The sequence below is a fragment of the Ammospiza nelsoni genome, chromosome 18, assembly GCF_027579445.1.
Source record: "Ammospiza nelsoni isolate bAmmNel1 chromosome 18, bAmmNel1.pri, whole genome shotgun sequence".
NCBI classification, from domain to species: Eukaryota; Metazoa; Chordata; class Aves; order Passeriformes; family Passerellidae; genus Ammospiza; species Ammospiza nelsoni.
In genome coordinates, this window is record NC_080650.1 from 2,770,558 (window position 1) to 2,788,033 (window position 17,476).

Consider the following 17,476-nt stretch of genomic DNA (forward strand, 5'->3'; position numbering starts at 1 on the left):
CTTGAGCAGATGCAAATGCCACAGCTGGCCAAACCCTCTTCCTCATTTTGCTTCAAGGTTCGTTTGTGGGCACCACTTTGACACTGTAGAGCTCCACAGAGCAGAGCCAGGCCTCCATGCCAGCTTTGTCGATAAACATTGTATTTCTGACCAGAATCTTGAAAGCCACTCTAAAAATCAGGTTACTTACCGGAACGCAGTAGGTGCTCCGAACATTTTAAGGATTAAACTCCTCGATGTTGGTTAAAACACAGCAGAGAGGGAATGAGGCATCACCAGCGTTCCACAAAGCTGAATTCCCCTTTGCCGTTGGAAACCTCGTTTTAAAATCAAGGCCCTGATGATCTGCCAACAGCCCCGATGCAGCAGTAATTAATGGAATGTGTAAACTAACACCGGGCTATGCTTGTCTCAACCACACCCTAGTGCTTCTCTCTTCCTCCTTACCTTTTCCAGCTCCAGCAGAACCAGGTTTGGGTCTGGTGTGGCAATGCCACAGTTAAATCTGCTGCTTCCAAGCAGGGTAGCTCTGGGGCTTTAATGATGCTCAGCTTTTCTGTAGTTACCAGGTGAGTGGCACCCACGAAAGGTTTACACTCACAGGAGTGCAAGCTTGTCTGCCCTCAAATTGCACACGACAGTCAAAATGAAATTTTCTTCCAAAATGAGCATCACATACTCAGTTACAGAATGGTTTGGGATAGAAGGGATCTCAAAGTCCACCAATGGGCAGGGACACCTGCTACTATCCCAAGCCCTGTCCAATCTGGCCTTAGACACTTCAAGGATGAGACAGCCACAGCTGCTCTGGGCACTCTGTGCTAGGGCCTCTCTCCCTACCTTCACAGGGTGGTATTCCCCATCCAACCCTGGGAATCCAATCCACTCCAGGCCCTTGTCCAAAGTCCTTCTCCAGATTTCTTGGCCTCTCCCAATTACTTCAGTCAGTTGTGATCTCCATCTATTCACCCACAAAAGCAGAGCAGGTGAATGACACACGGTGCTGAGGGGAGAACGCACACAATAAAACATTTCAGCTGAGCTGGGGGCTGTTGTTTCCCACTCCTCCTTTCCTCATCCCCCCTCTGTACAAGGACACATGAAACAACAGTGCCAGGACTTTGCACTGTTACACCTTTCTGACTGAGCCCTGTTTTTTCCCTTTGTGCCAGCACCATCTGTTTCTGCAGCGTAAACAGCAACTGCAGACAGGTTAAAAGCAAGGACACTTTCTAAATGAGACTCCCCCTTCCATACCACTTAAAAAGAGCACAAAGGAGCTTTGCCTACATTTTCCACTATTTTTTGTACTCCTGTGTTCATAAAGCCTGCACTGATTTGGGAAATGTCACTCCTAAGAACAGAACACTACTTCGTGACTACATTGCTCCCCGCAGTGTGTTTACAACACAGTCAAGAGGGTCTTTTCTCTTTTTTCCCGGCTAATTTCTTAGTTTCAAGTAGAGAATAAAAGTGAAATGGGTGGAAAATGACATTTGTGTTACAAAACACAAATTTGTTCAAGAGCAGACCATGATTTATTGGCAGTTATTCTGAAACTTGGATGACTGAATACAATAAAAAGGTGTTCATAAAAAAAGAAAACAAACAAACAAAACCAGAACGGGAAAACAAACAAATCTCATCTTTAAATGCATCACTTGAAGGCATTGATCAAGGGGACACCGTGTGCTGGCAGCTCCTGGTGCAGCTGACGGAACAACATGGCACATTTGTTCCTTTCCTGGGTCCTGCCCAGGGTGTGCAACAGCCGCGCTTGGAAGTAGAGAACGTCTCTGAGCTGCTCTTTGCAGTCCACTTTGGCAAAGTAACTCCTGGCTTCATTTAGATTCAAGATAGCAGATTCCAAAGCTGTGGGAAAAAGGGGGACATTCATATTTAAGCAAATATCACAGTAATATCTCCAAGGCAGCTCAAGTCTAAGGAGGCCAATTACAAATTCCTCAGCTTTTCAAAACCATTTGTGTCTTAGCAACGTGGTCTCTCAGCTACTTTCTATTATTCAGTCTTTGCTGCAAAATATGTGTGTGAAAGTATGCAGATAAACAATATTCCATTATAAACATCTGTGCAACAACTAATTCCTAATGAATTTTGTATACAATAACCAGGTAACACACTCTGGTGTAGCAGGACTCCAGTACAGACACTGGTTTGCACTTGTGAGCAGTTTCAGAGATAATTACTCTTCACACTACCTTCAATCTTCTTTCGTGGAGTGTAGGAAGCTGCAGAAGCCACCTGACATTTGGCCACCAGGAACATGGCACAGCCTTTGTCCAGGACAGCTCCATGGGCCAAGACAGGTTCTATTGCCATGTGCAGGATATTCAGGGCTTGTTCAGGAATGCCAAGGATCAGCTGAAAGAGAAATACTTGTTGGTCTCACACTGGAATCCACTGATAGAGGAGCAGCTTCTTCAGGGAACACCAACACAAGCCATGTCTGTTTCTAAAAACATGATGTAACATGCATCTTTTTTTTCCCAACTTTTTCCCCACAATCTTCTTTTAAATCAAAACTTGTGAGTAGAAATGATTGGGAAAGCCTTCTCCACTCAGTGCTGACAGCCATGACTCTCAGAATAAACAATATAACTGAAGTCATTACCAGTATTAATTTTAATATACAAGCCAACCTGTGCTGCTTGAAAGCCAAAATACCAGCATGAAAAGATAACTGAAGACATTAAGACAGGGGAAATGTATGCTGCTTAATTATATACAATAACTATAAATTTTAGTGATACACATGAAACTCAAGTTTATTAACTTCCTCGAAAGCTTTTACATCCAGAGTTTGCTTCTTCACAATCAATAATTTAATTCCAACAAGGCTGTGTTCTTAAATCTCACAGGAGTAAAAATGGCATCCAGATCCCCAGAATAAATGCTGCCCTGCAGCCCTGTGAAAACACAAATCAGCCCTACCTGGGAGAAAGCCAAGTTGAGCACGGTTTCAGAGGCCAAGTACTGCAGGCTGTACTCGCGAGCCAGGGCCAGAGCCTGCAGCAGCACGGGCAGCGCGATGGTGTGGCACGAGGACCTCCAGTACAGCTCTGCCATGCACAGCAGCACCCTGGCAAACAGGGAGCAGCACTTAGAGACTTCACTCTGGGTGAAAAATGTCCCCTTGTTCCCAGGGAATTGTTCCATCCACAATGGGATTGGTTTTATTACAAATCACGCTGCTACATATACAATACATTTCAATTACACCCTTAAGAGGAGATGCCACAGGCATAGAAAAGATTAAATAATATATAATATATAATATCTTTATTTAAATATCTTTAAATAAAGATAAACAGCTCTCTCAATATTTACACCAAGGTAAAACTACACACACACCCATTTCCTATTTATTTTAGATGCAGTGTTTCCTTCTTCCAGGAGCCTTCATGGAACTTTAACTTTACCACCTTTTAGTTTACATATTAAAAATAACTAGGTTTAAATGACACAATATTTTGAGGATTCCTCCATACTGTGATTAATAATTGAAATGACTCTGTAATCTCAGAATCACAGCAGGTAATCTGAAGACTAGTGAAGTCTGAACACAGACAAATTGAAATGGCTGATTCTAATCACTGCAAAGTGGCTTTAATACTCTGCAAATGAAACATTCTTACCTAATCACCATCTCGGTGTTCTTGATTTTCTGGCAGTGGATCAACAATTTCTGCAGAAGTTTGTGTGCCTCTGACATTTGATTTTGGGCTTTCAATACAATGGCTTTTCTGTCATGGTAGAAAGAAAACATCACTGTATTTTTGTACTTTGTATAGAATTCTGCTCTTCAGAACACAGTGAAACAGGTCTCTATTTTGTGACCTGTGTTTCTTGTAACTGCAGACTGGCAGCCTGACAAAGTGTACACATGCTGCACACACAGACAGGAGGAAAAACAGATCTCCCTGGTGCCAACTGGACAACTCCCAGGCAGAAAGGATCAAACTCATAAAACAGCTTTAGATAGAAACCAGAGATTGCCAAAACCAAAGGCCAAACAGGCAGCAGAAGTGGGAGGACATGCAAGCTAGAGAGCATAAGTGATTATCTGTGAGAAAAACAGGTATGAGGTAAAGCAGCTAAAATTGGCCTGAGCCAACAAGGATATGGAGCACCAGGAAAGTGGAGAGCAGGGAAGTCAGGACCAAATGCACAGCAGCAGGGGATGGGTACAAATGCCCTGAACCAGAGACTGAGCAGAGTATTTAAAGATCAGGGAATTCATGATCAGTCCAATTCCAGAAGGACAAGCATCAGGTCCCACAGCTTGAATACTGCTCTTCTGGCTGACTGGCACTGGCTGCTTTTAGGTGTTTTGCCTTTGAAAATCGACAAGAAATTCTTTGAACACTACGTTGGTTTTCATATTCACCAAATATCAAGTTTTAACTGTAACTATTTTTAACATGTCATTCTCATTTAGGAACAAGACCACATTAAGGTGAGTGGAAAAAAAAATCACATTGTTCCATTTTGGAGATGTAGAAACCAGGCCACAGAGGAATTCACTTAAGGCCTGAGCTCCCTCCTCAGCTATTTGACATAAAAATCTGCCTTGTGCTCAGGTTTGAGTATAGCAGATTTTGAAGACCTTACCACGACAGATTCACAGCCCTAGAATAAAACCAACTTCAGCTATTCCAGTTCTTAAAATGCCCAGAGAAACAACTACAAATTATTATTGCAGGACATGCTCTAAGGGAACAGCCCTATAGGTTAGACCACATAACCTTAACTAGTTCTGGAAAGGGAAAAAAATATAAGAGATTTGACTGCCAGTGATCATTGTGCTAATTTTTCATGATCTGCATGGAAGAAACCTGTAAGTACAGAAAGACCCACGATTTCTTACCTGTATACACCTTCAATGCTATTTAGTGCTGTAATTCCTGCTACAAGAGAATCTGCTACATGGTATCTGCCATCATTCATGGCTCGCTCAAACTGTATTTTCTGATCAAACAGCATCCAAAGCTAAACAAGGAACATCCAGAAACAAGCTTTAGAAGTTGTGCTTGCTCATTTTCTAATCCTAAATTAGAATTTACTTTTTATTTTCCCCCATGGGTATTTATCTCCAGACACTAACTCCACTGTCCAATTATTGGAATTACTGAATTACTGTCCTCAGCAGAAATGCTCAGGTCTGGGTTAATGTTTCAATATTGAAGCTCACCTACTTGACTGCATTTTATGTGAAAAGGCTCTTTTAAATCATTACTAATGATTTCAGACTTGTAGGCAAGTAGACTTGTTCTGTAGTGAAAAGAGAAGGCTCACACTACATCTAATGAGATCTCAACCACTTCAATGTAAATACTATCTTATAGACTCCTGTGGCAATGTTTCTCAGAGTCACATAAAATCAGGTTATTAGCCTATTATCTCAGTTATTTCTGGATTGTAATATATCAAAATAAGCAGCACTAATTAAGCAGAACTCTGAAGCTTCAAATCAATGCAGAGCATTTAATTGCTCTATGTGCTCATGAAGCAGATGTATATTCCTCTGTAAATGAAATTTGTACTTGAACAGCTTCATCTTAGGAGGTTGTGGTGAGAGAAATGTCTCACCAGTCTGAAAACAACACAGGCAGCTTTTCCTTGCTTTTGTAAAAAAGCTGCTGCTCCACAGCTTCCCATGAGGACGAGCCAAGGGAAATGAGAAAATGTACAGCCCAAGGCATCCAGAGGAAAAGTCAGGAGCAGTGGGATTCACATCCTCCTGTACAATGGTGACACAACTTACAGGCTGAATGCAAGTATTCTACCTGTGCATGCTGACTGTTGGGAGGGAATCTCTCCTTCAGGTGTGTCAGTATTTCAGAAGCAGCTGCAAAGTACCCCTGGAACACACAAGGACACTGATTAATGCACCCTGCTCCCCTCTCTTTCAGCACAACCCTCAGGGAAGGGATTTGCCAAGCAAACACCCTGCATTGTCTCTGCCCCCAGAGTTAAAGGGCGTTAAAGGCAGCAAAAACCACAAGTCGAGTCTTGCACCCTCTGTCAGCACCACCCACAGGCGCTCTCAGCAAATGGCACCTGGTGCAAGCGGCCTGGAGCTCACCTGCTCGGCGTGCAGCTCTGCCAGGTGACACAACACCACGGCAAAGGACTCGGTGTTGTTCTGCTGAACGCCCACGTTCACAGCCTCCAGACTGTTCATGCTCAGCAAGGTCTGGGCTTGCTGAAGTGCCATGGTGCTTGTGCAAGAGAAATATCTATGAGTTTTCAAGCAGCAAATAACAGCCATTTTTAATCTATGGGTTTATTATGACAATAGTCTACATTGTCTGGTTAAGCCTGGGGAGAAGGAAAACTTGTAAAATAACTTCTGTCCAGAGACTCTGCACTGTGCAGGCACAGCAAGTACTACAGACTGAAAGCTGCACACAGCCAAAGCACAGAGATGCTGAAAGTGGGGGCACAGGAACAATTTATGATCTATTTGCCACTACTAAATTGAAACTCTATCTCTTCTTCAGTATAAGTTTTAAAGGAACACAAGAGAATGGAAATAATTGCACTCAGCCTGTACTGAATCTGATTGCTTTACTGAGTCTGATTGCTTTATTTTAGTGCACTGGAGAGACACAGGCACTTGTTACACCTATAGAAATGCATTATGTGCCAACAAGTGCAGCAGCTAATCCAGGAGTTCCAAACAGAGCCAATACCTGCGGCCGTACAGTCTCCAAATGGCTGTTTTCTGTGCTATGCTGATGTCTATGAGCTCTGACAGGCTGTGCTTCCAATGCAACACATCAGAATCTTTTAAGGCATCCATTAGTTTGTTGGCAGCCTTTCCTGCAAAAGCTCTTTGCTGAACCAAGGACTGGATTCCCAAGGAAGCAAGATACTGGGAAGAAGGAAAAAAAAACAACATACCTACAGTGATGGAAGAAAACAGAGTACCCCAGGCTGGCAAATCACACTGGAGCAGAGTTTCAAACTACTAAAAAAGAATCCCAAAAAGACAGCACAGACAAAGGAACATTGCTCCAGGCATTTCTTTAAATACTCACTTAGGCACACCCACACATATGTGAATGTCATTTTGTTGGATGTGAAAGGTAATTTCCACTCCCCCACACAGAAATCTTATGGAGGAGGACAGGAGCAGTACCTGGATTTCTCCAGAACTGCTGTGAAAACAGAGCCTTTGCTTTCCTTCCCTTCCCCACAGAGGCCATGGCTGCTCCTATCTCCCAGCAGTTTTAGTCAATTTTAGAACAATTCTCTTAACAAAAGAATTGTGGATTTGGGGAAGACAGAACTAAACATTAACAGACAACAAATCTATCAAAGGGGAGGGCTGTCCTGCAAGATTTCAGAGCTGTACAAATAAACATGTGCTCAAAGCTCTGCCAGATGCATGAGCACTGAGCTTCAGAGAAGATGGAGCCCTAAGAACCTCCCCTGAGCACCAGATTGTAACTAAATGTGCCTGGGCCAGTAGCCACAGAGAGATTTTCTACCTGAAAATCAAGCAAGTTAGAAGGAACACCAGTGAGCTTTGCAATAATGCTCTGGCATTAAAGCAACTGAACTCTGGCTTGTTAATAGGAAGCATAAAAGTCATAGAAACAGGTAGATTTTGGAGTGTTAAAACATGTTTGTTTAAATCCAATCCCATATTTTGAACAGACAAGCCACAAAACCCCAAACTCTGATCACACACATGCCCATTGCCACACGGTTTTGTCCCAGAATAAAGTTAAGGATTGATGAAATGGACTCACTGGCAATCCAAAATGTAAGGATTTGTTCACAGAGTGCTCCAGCAGAACACAGCTGTCAAATATCTTCTGCTCCAGGATGTACAACCAACTCTAGCAAAGAAAAAGATCAAATTCTCATTGCAAATAACTGATGGCTGCAGCACTTTGAACTTGGCTTGCTGTTAGAGAATGCACAAAAAGTCACTGGAAATGCCAAGCACTTGAGGATTGATTCTAAGGAAACTTCTGCTAAATGCTGCACAGCAAAACATATCAGAAGTGCATCTAGGCTGGGATGCTGGTGTGGCACCAGCCAACCTGGAGGTTCAGTGATGCACAAAAATACAGGAACTGTGGAATGCAGCACCTTAGGAGTTTGATACCATTGATGTCAACTCATTATAATGTTAATTACAGGGAAAAAATAGAGAGAAATCCAAGTCCTTCCCTCCCACTTTGCTTGCTGTAAAGGTGGCTCTGAGAATTCAGCAGACAGAAAGGAGGCAGCTTCTGAAATACTTCTTCTTTTTACATCATCTAAGGCTCAACTTTGAGCTCACTACTGAGATCTCCACTGGGATAACAATTCCTGCTTAAGGAATTAACCCTGAGCTGCAACAAACCATGCCATGATCCTTGCCCTGTGTGCCAGGAGTGATGCCAGCCCACTGCTGGGCAGTCAGATGCTCTGGGGAGGTGCAGCTGTGAGAGGAGCTCTGCAGCAGCTCCCTGAGCACGACAGCTCCAGGCCCATTGGCACAGAGCTCTTACCAGGCAGTGCTGCAGGCACACGTGGTCGTTGGACTCCTGGGCAATCCTGATGGCTTCCTGAAGGGCCAGTTCAGCCTGCTGGCTGTGACAGACAGACAGACACAGACAGGGGAGAACAATTACTGTTCCTGCAGTGCTCAAGATACAGCATCCTGATCCAGAGGAATATTGATCTGAACTATGCATCATGCACTCAGATCTCTGATTTCACAGCCTGTGTTTTCCTCCCAGCACTCAGCAGTGCATTCTGCTTTTCAGGACAGAAAGTCTGACAGCATCTGCAAACCAAAATGCAGCTGTAACCCCAACGTGGCCTTTCAAACCCTGTACAGGCCATGGTGCCAAGTTATTGTTTGAACAGGGGCAACATTTGGAATCTGCCTTTGTGGAAATTGTTACTCTTAACTTTGCTGTGTCCTTCCCCTCTCCAGTCCTTTCACGTCATGCCTCCAGGCAGCAATCAATAAATGCAAACCAGAAATGAAGATGGGTAGGCTAGCTTTATCAACAAAATAAACCCCAACCCTTGTGGCATTTTAAATTTTAAAAGCTCGGATGGCTTTTTTGGTTTAATTATTCTTTTGCCAGATCATCAGCTTTGTGTTGACTTGCAGAAAACCAACCATACTTTCTTGAAAATATGGATGAAAATATGGCTGAAAATAGGCAATTATGCCCACAGACCCTTCTGAGGTCATGGAAATGTAATTGAACACTTAAAATACCCAGGACACAGACAAATATCAACTCTTAGACGGCTCAGTTATTATGGAAACCAAACAAACACCAAAACAAAAACAAACCCAAACAAACCAAGATCGCAAGAGGATCCCAACCCAACCACAGCCGCTGCCAAGTGAGAGAGATCCCCTGCAGGGTTTTTAGAAGGAGGGGGGGTCTCTCAGCCCCTGCCACGCCCGGCTCAGTGGGTGATTCCGTACTAGTGGCCGAAGCGGCAGTGCAGCGCCGCCAGGTTGAGCGCGGCGTAGCGCAGGCTGCGCCCGTAGCCCTCGTCCCCGTTGCTTTTGCTCTCGGCGCCCGTGAGGATCAGCCGGTCAAAGTAGTGCAGCAGGCTGTGTGTGGAACTGAAGACATCCTGCACCCTGATGCTGTTTAAGTAGCTTAAATAATGCTGGAAAAGGGAAACAAAATCAGTTTTAAATGTACAGATACCAAACCAGAGGTTTTGTTTGTAATTACTGGGTGTTTCTGTCCAAAACATGTAATTGTGAAATACTGATCAGAAGTTGCAATGCTGATACTACCTGGGTGGAATTTCTGGATTAAACTGGATAATTTCTTGGACAATATTGGCTGTTTGCCCTAACAGGATCTGCCAAATGGTGAAGATTACAAGATCTGTCAGAAAGATCCCAGAGAGTCTGAGATCTCTGCAGAGATGGAATTTCTGTATTTATGTGAGAGTGGGAATGGAGGCAGCACTCCCACAGTGCCTGCACTCAGGAAGATACAACACCAGCACTGCTTCCAAATGCTGTGCAGATAGAAAGGAGATGCTAAAATTCTGTATTTTCTTTTTGGCACTGAGACCTGGGCAGGGTAATCCTTTATGCTGTGAAGTGCAGGCAGGGACTATGGCAGCCCTCTCAAGGATACCCTTCCCAACAGCAGCAAGGAAAATCCTTCTGCTCAGCCCAGGGCTGCTGGGAGGCAGAGCCAGAAAACAAGGCAGGAAGGAGCTGAACTTTGGAAGTTGCTCAAGAAGAAGCTGTTGAGGGACAAAGCAAGAGCTCACACCACAGCTCTGGCCCCTCAGCATGAGCTCTCTGTGGCTTTCAGTATAAATTGCTATTAAGGACCAGAAGCAAAGTGAACAACTACCAGCCAAATTAACAGATATTGCACTTAGTAATGATTTTTAAACTACAGGAGAATGAGGCCTGAAATTACTTAGGAAAACGTGGGCAAATTATATATGTTTTAGATCTAGTTGAACAAGAATGCACTCAGTCCCACCAAAATTAAGAGGTTTATATCTGTGCATGAAGGAGAAGTACTTTGCTTAATTAAGGTTCCTGTACCTTCAGAAGTTTTAGTCTGAATTACTAAACATTTACATGCAACTTGCTCCCAGTTTTATCATCTATTTATATTTCAATAGAGAATAAATTACTTCCAAATAATCCTATCCTTGAGATAAGAAATCCTTTTACAACCATTATGGATGAAGAAAAAGATACTTACTGCTTCAGCAAAGTCTGGATTAAATTTTAACAAGTTGTTCAATTCCTTCTGTAAAGATGCTGGAGCAAGAGCCTTTGTCTCATCATTCTTTAGCAAAGAAGCCTGGGATAAAATTTGAACAGTACAAGTAAGAAATGTAACTCTACAAGGAGGGTTATAAAAATATATTGTGGTGCAGGATTGTCAGGTTGGAGAGGACATTAAAGAAGATTTTGTAGCAGCTCTGTCTATTATGACAGTGGCAGTTCTATACTACATTACAGTGTTCAATTTCCAGAGATCACAGAGACCAAGTCAAATAAAACTTTATTCAAAGGACTGTTTAAAGGCATTTAAAGAATTCTGGTTAAGTTTCCCTCTGAAGAACTACTGCCACATATTGCTCACTGGAATTGCATGTATCTTCTCACAGAAAAAAAAAAACCCTCAGGAAAAGAAATTGATAAATCCAGTTTGCTTTTGCAAGCAGTTCAATTAATTTTAAAAATCACAAAAATGTAGCTACTAAAATTAGCATTACTGACTATTGAATTACTGACATTTGTGTCCATGTGTATTTCTGTTCTCTTTTTTATTTACCAGCTGGAATAACCAACAAAACTGCACATTTCACAGAAATGTGAGGCAAGCAGAGCAGAAGGACCTTGTGAGAACCAAATATCAGCATATGGTGACATGTCTGGATGAAACACTCACAGCCCCAAGTGCTCACACTGAGCAACAACAAGCAGGATATCAACAAAGCTCTACAAGAGCACAGAAAACATCTCAGCTGACACTGTGGGTAAAATTCAAGGTGAAATTGGTGTTATGGAATATTTCCTCCATTTAATGAAAATTAACATACCTGCTGAGAAAGAAAATACTCTGCTTGTTTCTGGGAAAGAGGCCCACTGCAGGCTATCTCTTCTTCCCTGGTAAGACACACTCTGGTTAGCAACAGGGCAAGGAAAGACAGCACAGGAACACATTTCATCACACACCCCACACTTCTGCTTCATAAGGGTGTGTGAGATATTACAGCTCAAAGCATGAAAGAACACTGAGAAAACTTAATACAGAACAAAATCTACTCCAAAGTCAGCAATCCAAATGATTTCACACAGTTTAGCTTCAACCTGCAGAGACTGTGGTTTACAGCAACATTACCCTAAATACACCCTAAAAACCCTAAAGAAATACAGCAGAGAAGATTTGGGGCTGACATATTCAAATGGCTCTGCTTTGTTTTCTGTCTTCTGAAGAGAGTCCCAAGAAGATTAATGGGCTCTTTGGTCACATCCATCACAGCTGGAACAGCTGGGAACAGCTGTTCTGTAATTTACTCTGTGGAAAGGCAGCAAGCCCAGCACACAGCCAGACCCCAAAGCTGCTGTCTGACTCACAACTCCTGCACAAGCTTATACAAATACAGTTTGCAAAGTACATTTTAAATACATGGACACATCAAATTATTCTTACAATGGAGCATCTCTTCAGCAGGTGAAAACTCTCAGTGTTTGCTTCTCCTTTCTGAGGTAAATAGACACGAATTCTTTTATTTGGAGAATGGTGAAAAGCAAAACAAAACCACTCAACTTCTTATTGAGCAATCTTTCCTTGCTGGCAGCAGAAGTGACCTCTCCAACAGGAGAGGAGTCACCCAGCAGAGGGAAATTGTGGGCAGCAGCTGCCTTTGGGCTGTGTTCCCCAGGGGAGGATGAGGATGGGGCAGTGCCACCTCCCCGAGCCACTGACAAATGTCACCACACGGTGGCACCAAGGAAACGAGCGGCCACAAAGCTCAGCCCGGCTGCAGGAGACTTTAAACAAATCAAAGATTCATTTTCTTAAAAGGTTGAAAAGGCTTTAGCACGAATTGATCACCTTAAAGGCCCATCAAGTTCTTCTTTCTCCATTTTCCCATCCAGCTCCTCTGGATTTGTCAGCTCCATGTCACTCTCATCAGCTCCATCCTTTTTCTCATCCTTCTGGAAGTACTGCTGGAGTGCTGTGTAGAGTTTGTAGACCTGGCTGAAGGAAAGTTTGTTGTATGCCAGGATCATGTGGCGCAGGAACAGACCTGGAGAGGGAAATCCTGCTGTGAGCAGACAGGACACAAATCCATGGCCAGCAGCTTCAACAACATCCCTTAATTCCTCATGAAACAGAAATAAATGAGAAATTAAACAGAAATTACTGAGTCTCATCTCAATGATACAACTCAGTGTATCATCAAATCTCACTAAAGATAAGTGATAAATTGTTAAAATCAGTAACAAGCTCACAATGTGCAAAACTATCAGTTAATAGACAACATCTGAGCAAGAGAAAAATGACATTCTGCAATTTGAAACCTCCCCAGAAAAACAAAGCTGTGTCCTGAGGGAGTGACATCAATGACAGATATCACAGCAAAAATATGGATAACAATTATTCATTATTTAAATATTATGGGTAACAATTATTTACCTACTACACTTGTTTTATGAACTTCTGGCTCTGTCCCTGAGAATGAATCTGAAAGATCATCAAAAAATTGTTCCATGTCTTTCAGTTCTCCTTCTGCCATGAGTTTTAACCTAAACAGGGGAAGAAAGTGTCATTTTTTAGGGCATTAATGCAGACAACAGGGGGAAAATGACATATTCTAGGGTATTAACATAGACATCAAGTAAAATATTCCCCTGCTTCCTGCATAAATGAGCAAACACAAGTGATAAGTAATTCTTGGACCCCAAGAGGTTTTCATACTGAGATAAATAAGATAATATTAAATAGTGGTAAAATATTATTATTATTATTATTATTATTATTATTATTATTATTATTATTATTATTATTATTATTATTATTATTTATTACTATTATTATTGTGTTTGGGCATGTTTTTCTTTTTAAATAGGTCTTTATTATGAGAATAATTAGATGAGATGGTTATTCTTAAAACAAATAGGAACTCTTTTTTTTCTCTTTATTTTGGAAAACTAAAAATTTTCTAATTTTAAAAATTCTTTCAAAATTTTTAAATTTTTGTACTGCTTGCGTTTTTGGAATTGTGAGTTTGCTGTTTATTGAGTTATTTGATGTGACAACAGAACTTCTGTCCCAAAGAAACTTTAAATCTGATCGCTTCGATGTTGGTGCCTTTCAGAACTTAGCTATGACAAGTACAAAACCTGTCCAAGCAGAGTTTTGGCCCAGCCGGTGCTTTCAGATCCTGACATTTGCAGTTTCGGGGCACTTCCCGAGCTGGGGGTACACGAACAGCGCGGGGGATCCCGGCGGCCCCGCCCCGCCCCGCCCGGGCCCGCACCTGATGTGGACGGAGCCGGCCAGGTGCGGGCAGCACTCCTCGATGGCCTTGCGCAGCCGCGACAGCGCCATATCGGGACCCTGCGGAGGACAGCGACATGTCGCGACAGGCCGCGACACGGCGGGGCCGCCCTCCCCCCGGCCCAGCCCCAGCCCGGGCCCGACCTGCAGCAGCGGCAGCAGCAGGCGGTTGAGGCGGCGGCGCTCCAGCAGGCCGAGCTGCGGGCCGGCGCGGCCCAGCTCGCTGAGCAGCACCAGCAGAGCCATCTTGTGCGGGGTGACCCAGTCGCGGACGCCGAACACGTTCGCGTGCACGACGCCGTTCGTCAGCATCGGGTTGAAGTACAGGCTGTCGTGCAGGCTCGCCATGGCGCCGCCGGGGCCCGCCCGTCGCCCGGGAAACCGCGCGCGCCCGCGCCCCGCCGGCCAATCACCGCCCCCGCCGCCGGCGCGCGCGCAGCGCCGCAGCCAATCGGAGGAGGGGATGTGCGCCGCCACAGCGGGGCCGCCGCGACCGGCCGGGCGCGAGAGAGACGTTCCGGGGAGAGAAGGGTCCGCGCTGAGGCGGGGCTGCTCCCCCGCGCTGCCCTGCATGGCAGCCAGGCCGCGGCTGGGGACAGCGAGGGCATGGGCTGCGCTTGGGCCGCTGCGGCCCTCGGGAGTTATCTGCTAGATAAGGGAACAGACATTTTCTCTGTGTGCTGGTGCTGCTGAGGCTCCGCAAACCCCGGGGTCAGTTCTGGGCCCCTCACGCCGAGCAGGACTCTGAGGGGCTGGAGCGGGTCCAGGGCAGGGAATGGAGCTGGGAAGGGCCTGGAGCCCCTGGAGGGGCTGAGGGAGCTGTGAGGGGGCTCAGCCTGGAGCAAAGGAGGCTCAGGGGGCCCTGCACAGCTCCTGCCAGGAGGGAAGAGCCTGGGGATCGGGCTGTGCTCCAGGGAACAGGGACAGGAGCAGAGGGAACGGCCCCAGGCTGCGCCAGGGCAGGGGCAGGGCTGACACCAGGAAAAATCTCTTCACTGAAAGAGTGGTGAAGCATTGGAAAGGGCTGACCAGGGAAGTGGTGGAGTCATCATGGCTGGAAGGGTCCAACCACCAAGTAGGCACAGCTCTTTGCAATGGGGTTTGGTGATTGGCCAAGGATGGACTTGATGGTCTTGGAAGTCTTTTCTAACTTTAATTATCCTGTGACTAACAGAGCTGTACCAGGTGAGGTACAGGTGACCAGGGCAGTGGCTTGGTGGGGTTACTGATTTTGGGAGCTCTCTAAACAGACAGAGTCTGATTTAAAAGGAGATGGTGTTTAATTCTGCACAGGCTGCAAGGTGAAGGTTTCCACAAGTCAAGAGCCCAAGGGGTAAAAAGTTTCATCTTTTATATAGTAAAATTTAGATGAACCCACCTATCCAATACATTTTCTCTGTCTCTGACACAAGCATTTCCATGTTACAGAGAACACCACAGAGTGAATTCACTCCCCTCTGGATTTCCTGCACGTTAATTGTGATGCCATAAAGATGTTTCCACATGTAAGTTTTTATTTTCTCAATAACTTGTTAGAGTACTTCATTAAGGCATCATATTCCCAAAGAAAATACTCCAATTATTATAATAGTTCTCATTTTTGTAAGTGAGAGCAAAACAAAACTCAATATTATTATACATCTGCATGTCCCTGGGGGTTTCCATCGCTCTGCTCCTGATTCATGCCTGGGGGTGGTGAGAGGAGGAGGAGGAGGCAAATCAAGCGCGGGGTAATTTCCTAGGATACATTTGCATTTAAGAAACTTAACATTGTAGCTTGCTGCTGCTGCTGGCATAATTAATGATCGTTTCCTCGCCCTCAATGAGCCCATTGAGATGTGTCTGAGCACACATCCCAGCAGTGACAGCAGCTATTATCTTTTAAAGGTCAATGTGCTGACATTTCCTGAAAGTAAAGCCCGGTGGCCTGGGCGGAAACAGGGGCTGGTGTCGTGGCAGGGCAGGGTGGAGAGGGGAGGGGATGAGATAAAGGCTGGGCTGTGCAAGAGGAAATGACAAACATCTGGTTCTGATGTTCTGTGCAATGCTCTGGAGCCAGAGTGTGAGCTCTGCTGACAATGCGTGGGGCAGAGAGAACATTTAGAATGCACTTTTAAAGGATATTTAAATCAGCTCTCATGCCTGAAACCCAGCAGTGAGAGCTGACTTTGGTTGTATTAAATCCAGGATTCGGTAACCCAGCTGAGAAAGTCATCTTTTGTCTCACCTGAAATAGGCTGTGCCAGCAGCAAGGCCAGAGGGGGCAGCAGGATGAGCTGGGGGATGGAGCATCCTGTGAGGAAAGGCTGAGAGAACTGGGGTCCTGCAGCCTGGAAAAGAGAAATTTTGGGGTCCCAGTGCCTGAAGGGGCAACAAGAAAGATGGAGAGAGACTGTTCACAAGGGCCTGGAGTGACAGGACACTGGGAATGGATCCCACTGGCAGAGGGCAGGGCTGGACGGGATTTTGGAAAGAAATTCCCCCCTGTGAGGGAGGTGGGGCCCTGGCACAGGGTGCCCAGAGCAGCTGTGGCTGCCCCTGGATCCCTGGAGGTGTCCAAGGCCAGAGCTTGGAGCAATCTAGGATAGGGGAAGGTGTCATTTATTGGAAATAAATGATCTTTAGAGTCCCTTCCAATCCAAACCATTCCAATTTGGTGATTCCCTGATCCTTCCCACAGCCATTAATACCCAACCTGGAATCCCCAGATAAACCCCAGCGATTAAATTTGTCCTTTTTTAACTTTACAATTAAATGTTGCAGATTGTTAAATTAAAACCAAATGAATATTCCTGGGAAGAATCCTCCCCTCCCTCTGGCTCTGCTGCTGTGTAAAACCTTGGGGGATTACAGAGCTCGTTGTCACTTGCTATTTGGTGGCAGAAGGAAATGGGACATCTCTCAGTAATAGATTTAAATCTTTTAATGCTGCTTTGGCACAGTCCTGGAGGCTCAGTGAGGGCAAGGCTTTTATTAATAGAACCTCTTGAAATGCTGCTTTTCACCCACGGAGGAGCTGGCACAGTTCAGAGCCTCCTTCCAAAGCTCAGCGTGGTTTCAGTCCTGCATGCTGCAGGGAAAGTCATCTCCAGTCACATGCTGGGGACATGATTCATCCAGATCTGTCCAAGTGAAGGCAGGAGTGGCAAGTGCAGCTGCCAGCACTGTCACCACATCTCAGCTCTGTCAGGCCCACGTTGCTCCCTGGAACATCTGTGTTTGGGAGGATTTCTTGTTAGCACATCCTTAACAGAGAAAATGGGAAAATGTTGGGTTTTGCTTGGTTTGGGGCAGCTTTTACCCCATTACAGCAACTGCATGGGGAGTTCTCATGTTTAATGTGATATTATTAACAAAAATCTGTGTATAACTGGTACTGCAAGGGTGACACTGAGTTTAGACTACTTAGAACTTCTTAAAAACCA

At 44.7% G+C, this 17,476-nt stretch overlaps 1 protein-coding gene across 1 annotated transcript; it reads right to left on the reverse strand.

Moving 5' to 3' along the window:
• Positions 1-1,539: 1,539 nt before the first annotated feature.
• On the reverse strand, positions 1,540-14,404 carry ANAPC5 (anaphase promoting complex subunit 5). The gene is made up of 17 exons (XM_059485111.1): positions 14,196-14,404; positions 14,032-14,111; positions 13,188-13,297; positions 12,603-12,798; positions 11,584-11,650; positions 10,737-10,838; positions 9,473-9,663; positions 8,532-8,613; positions 7,782-7,871; positions 6,717-6,898; positions 6,107-6,242; positions 5,808-5,882; positions 4,889-5,010; positions 3,657-3,764; positions 2,953-3,100; positions 2,220-2,382; positions 1,540-1,872 (listed from the first exon to the last, which is right to left on the reverse strand). The coding sequence occupies exons 1-17, from the start codon at positions 14,397-14,399 to the stop codon at positions 1,658-1,660; spliced, it is 2,271 nt and encodes a 756-aa protein (XP_059341094.1). The 5' UTR covers positions 14,400-14,404; the 3' UTR covers positions 1,540-1,657.
• Between the last annotated feature and the right edge of the window lie 3,072 nt (positions 14,405-17,476).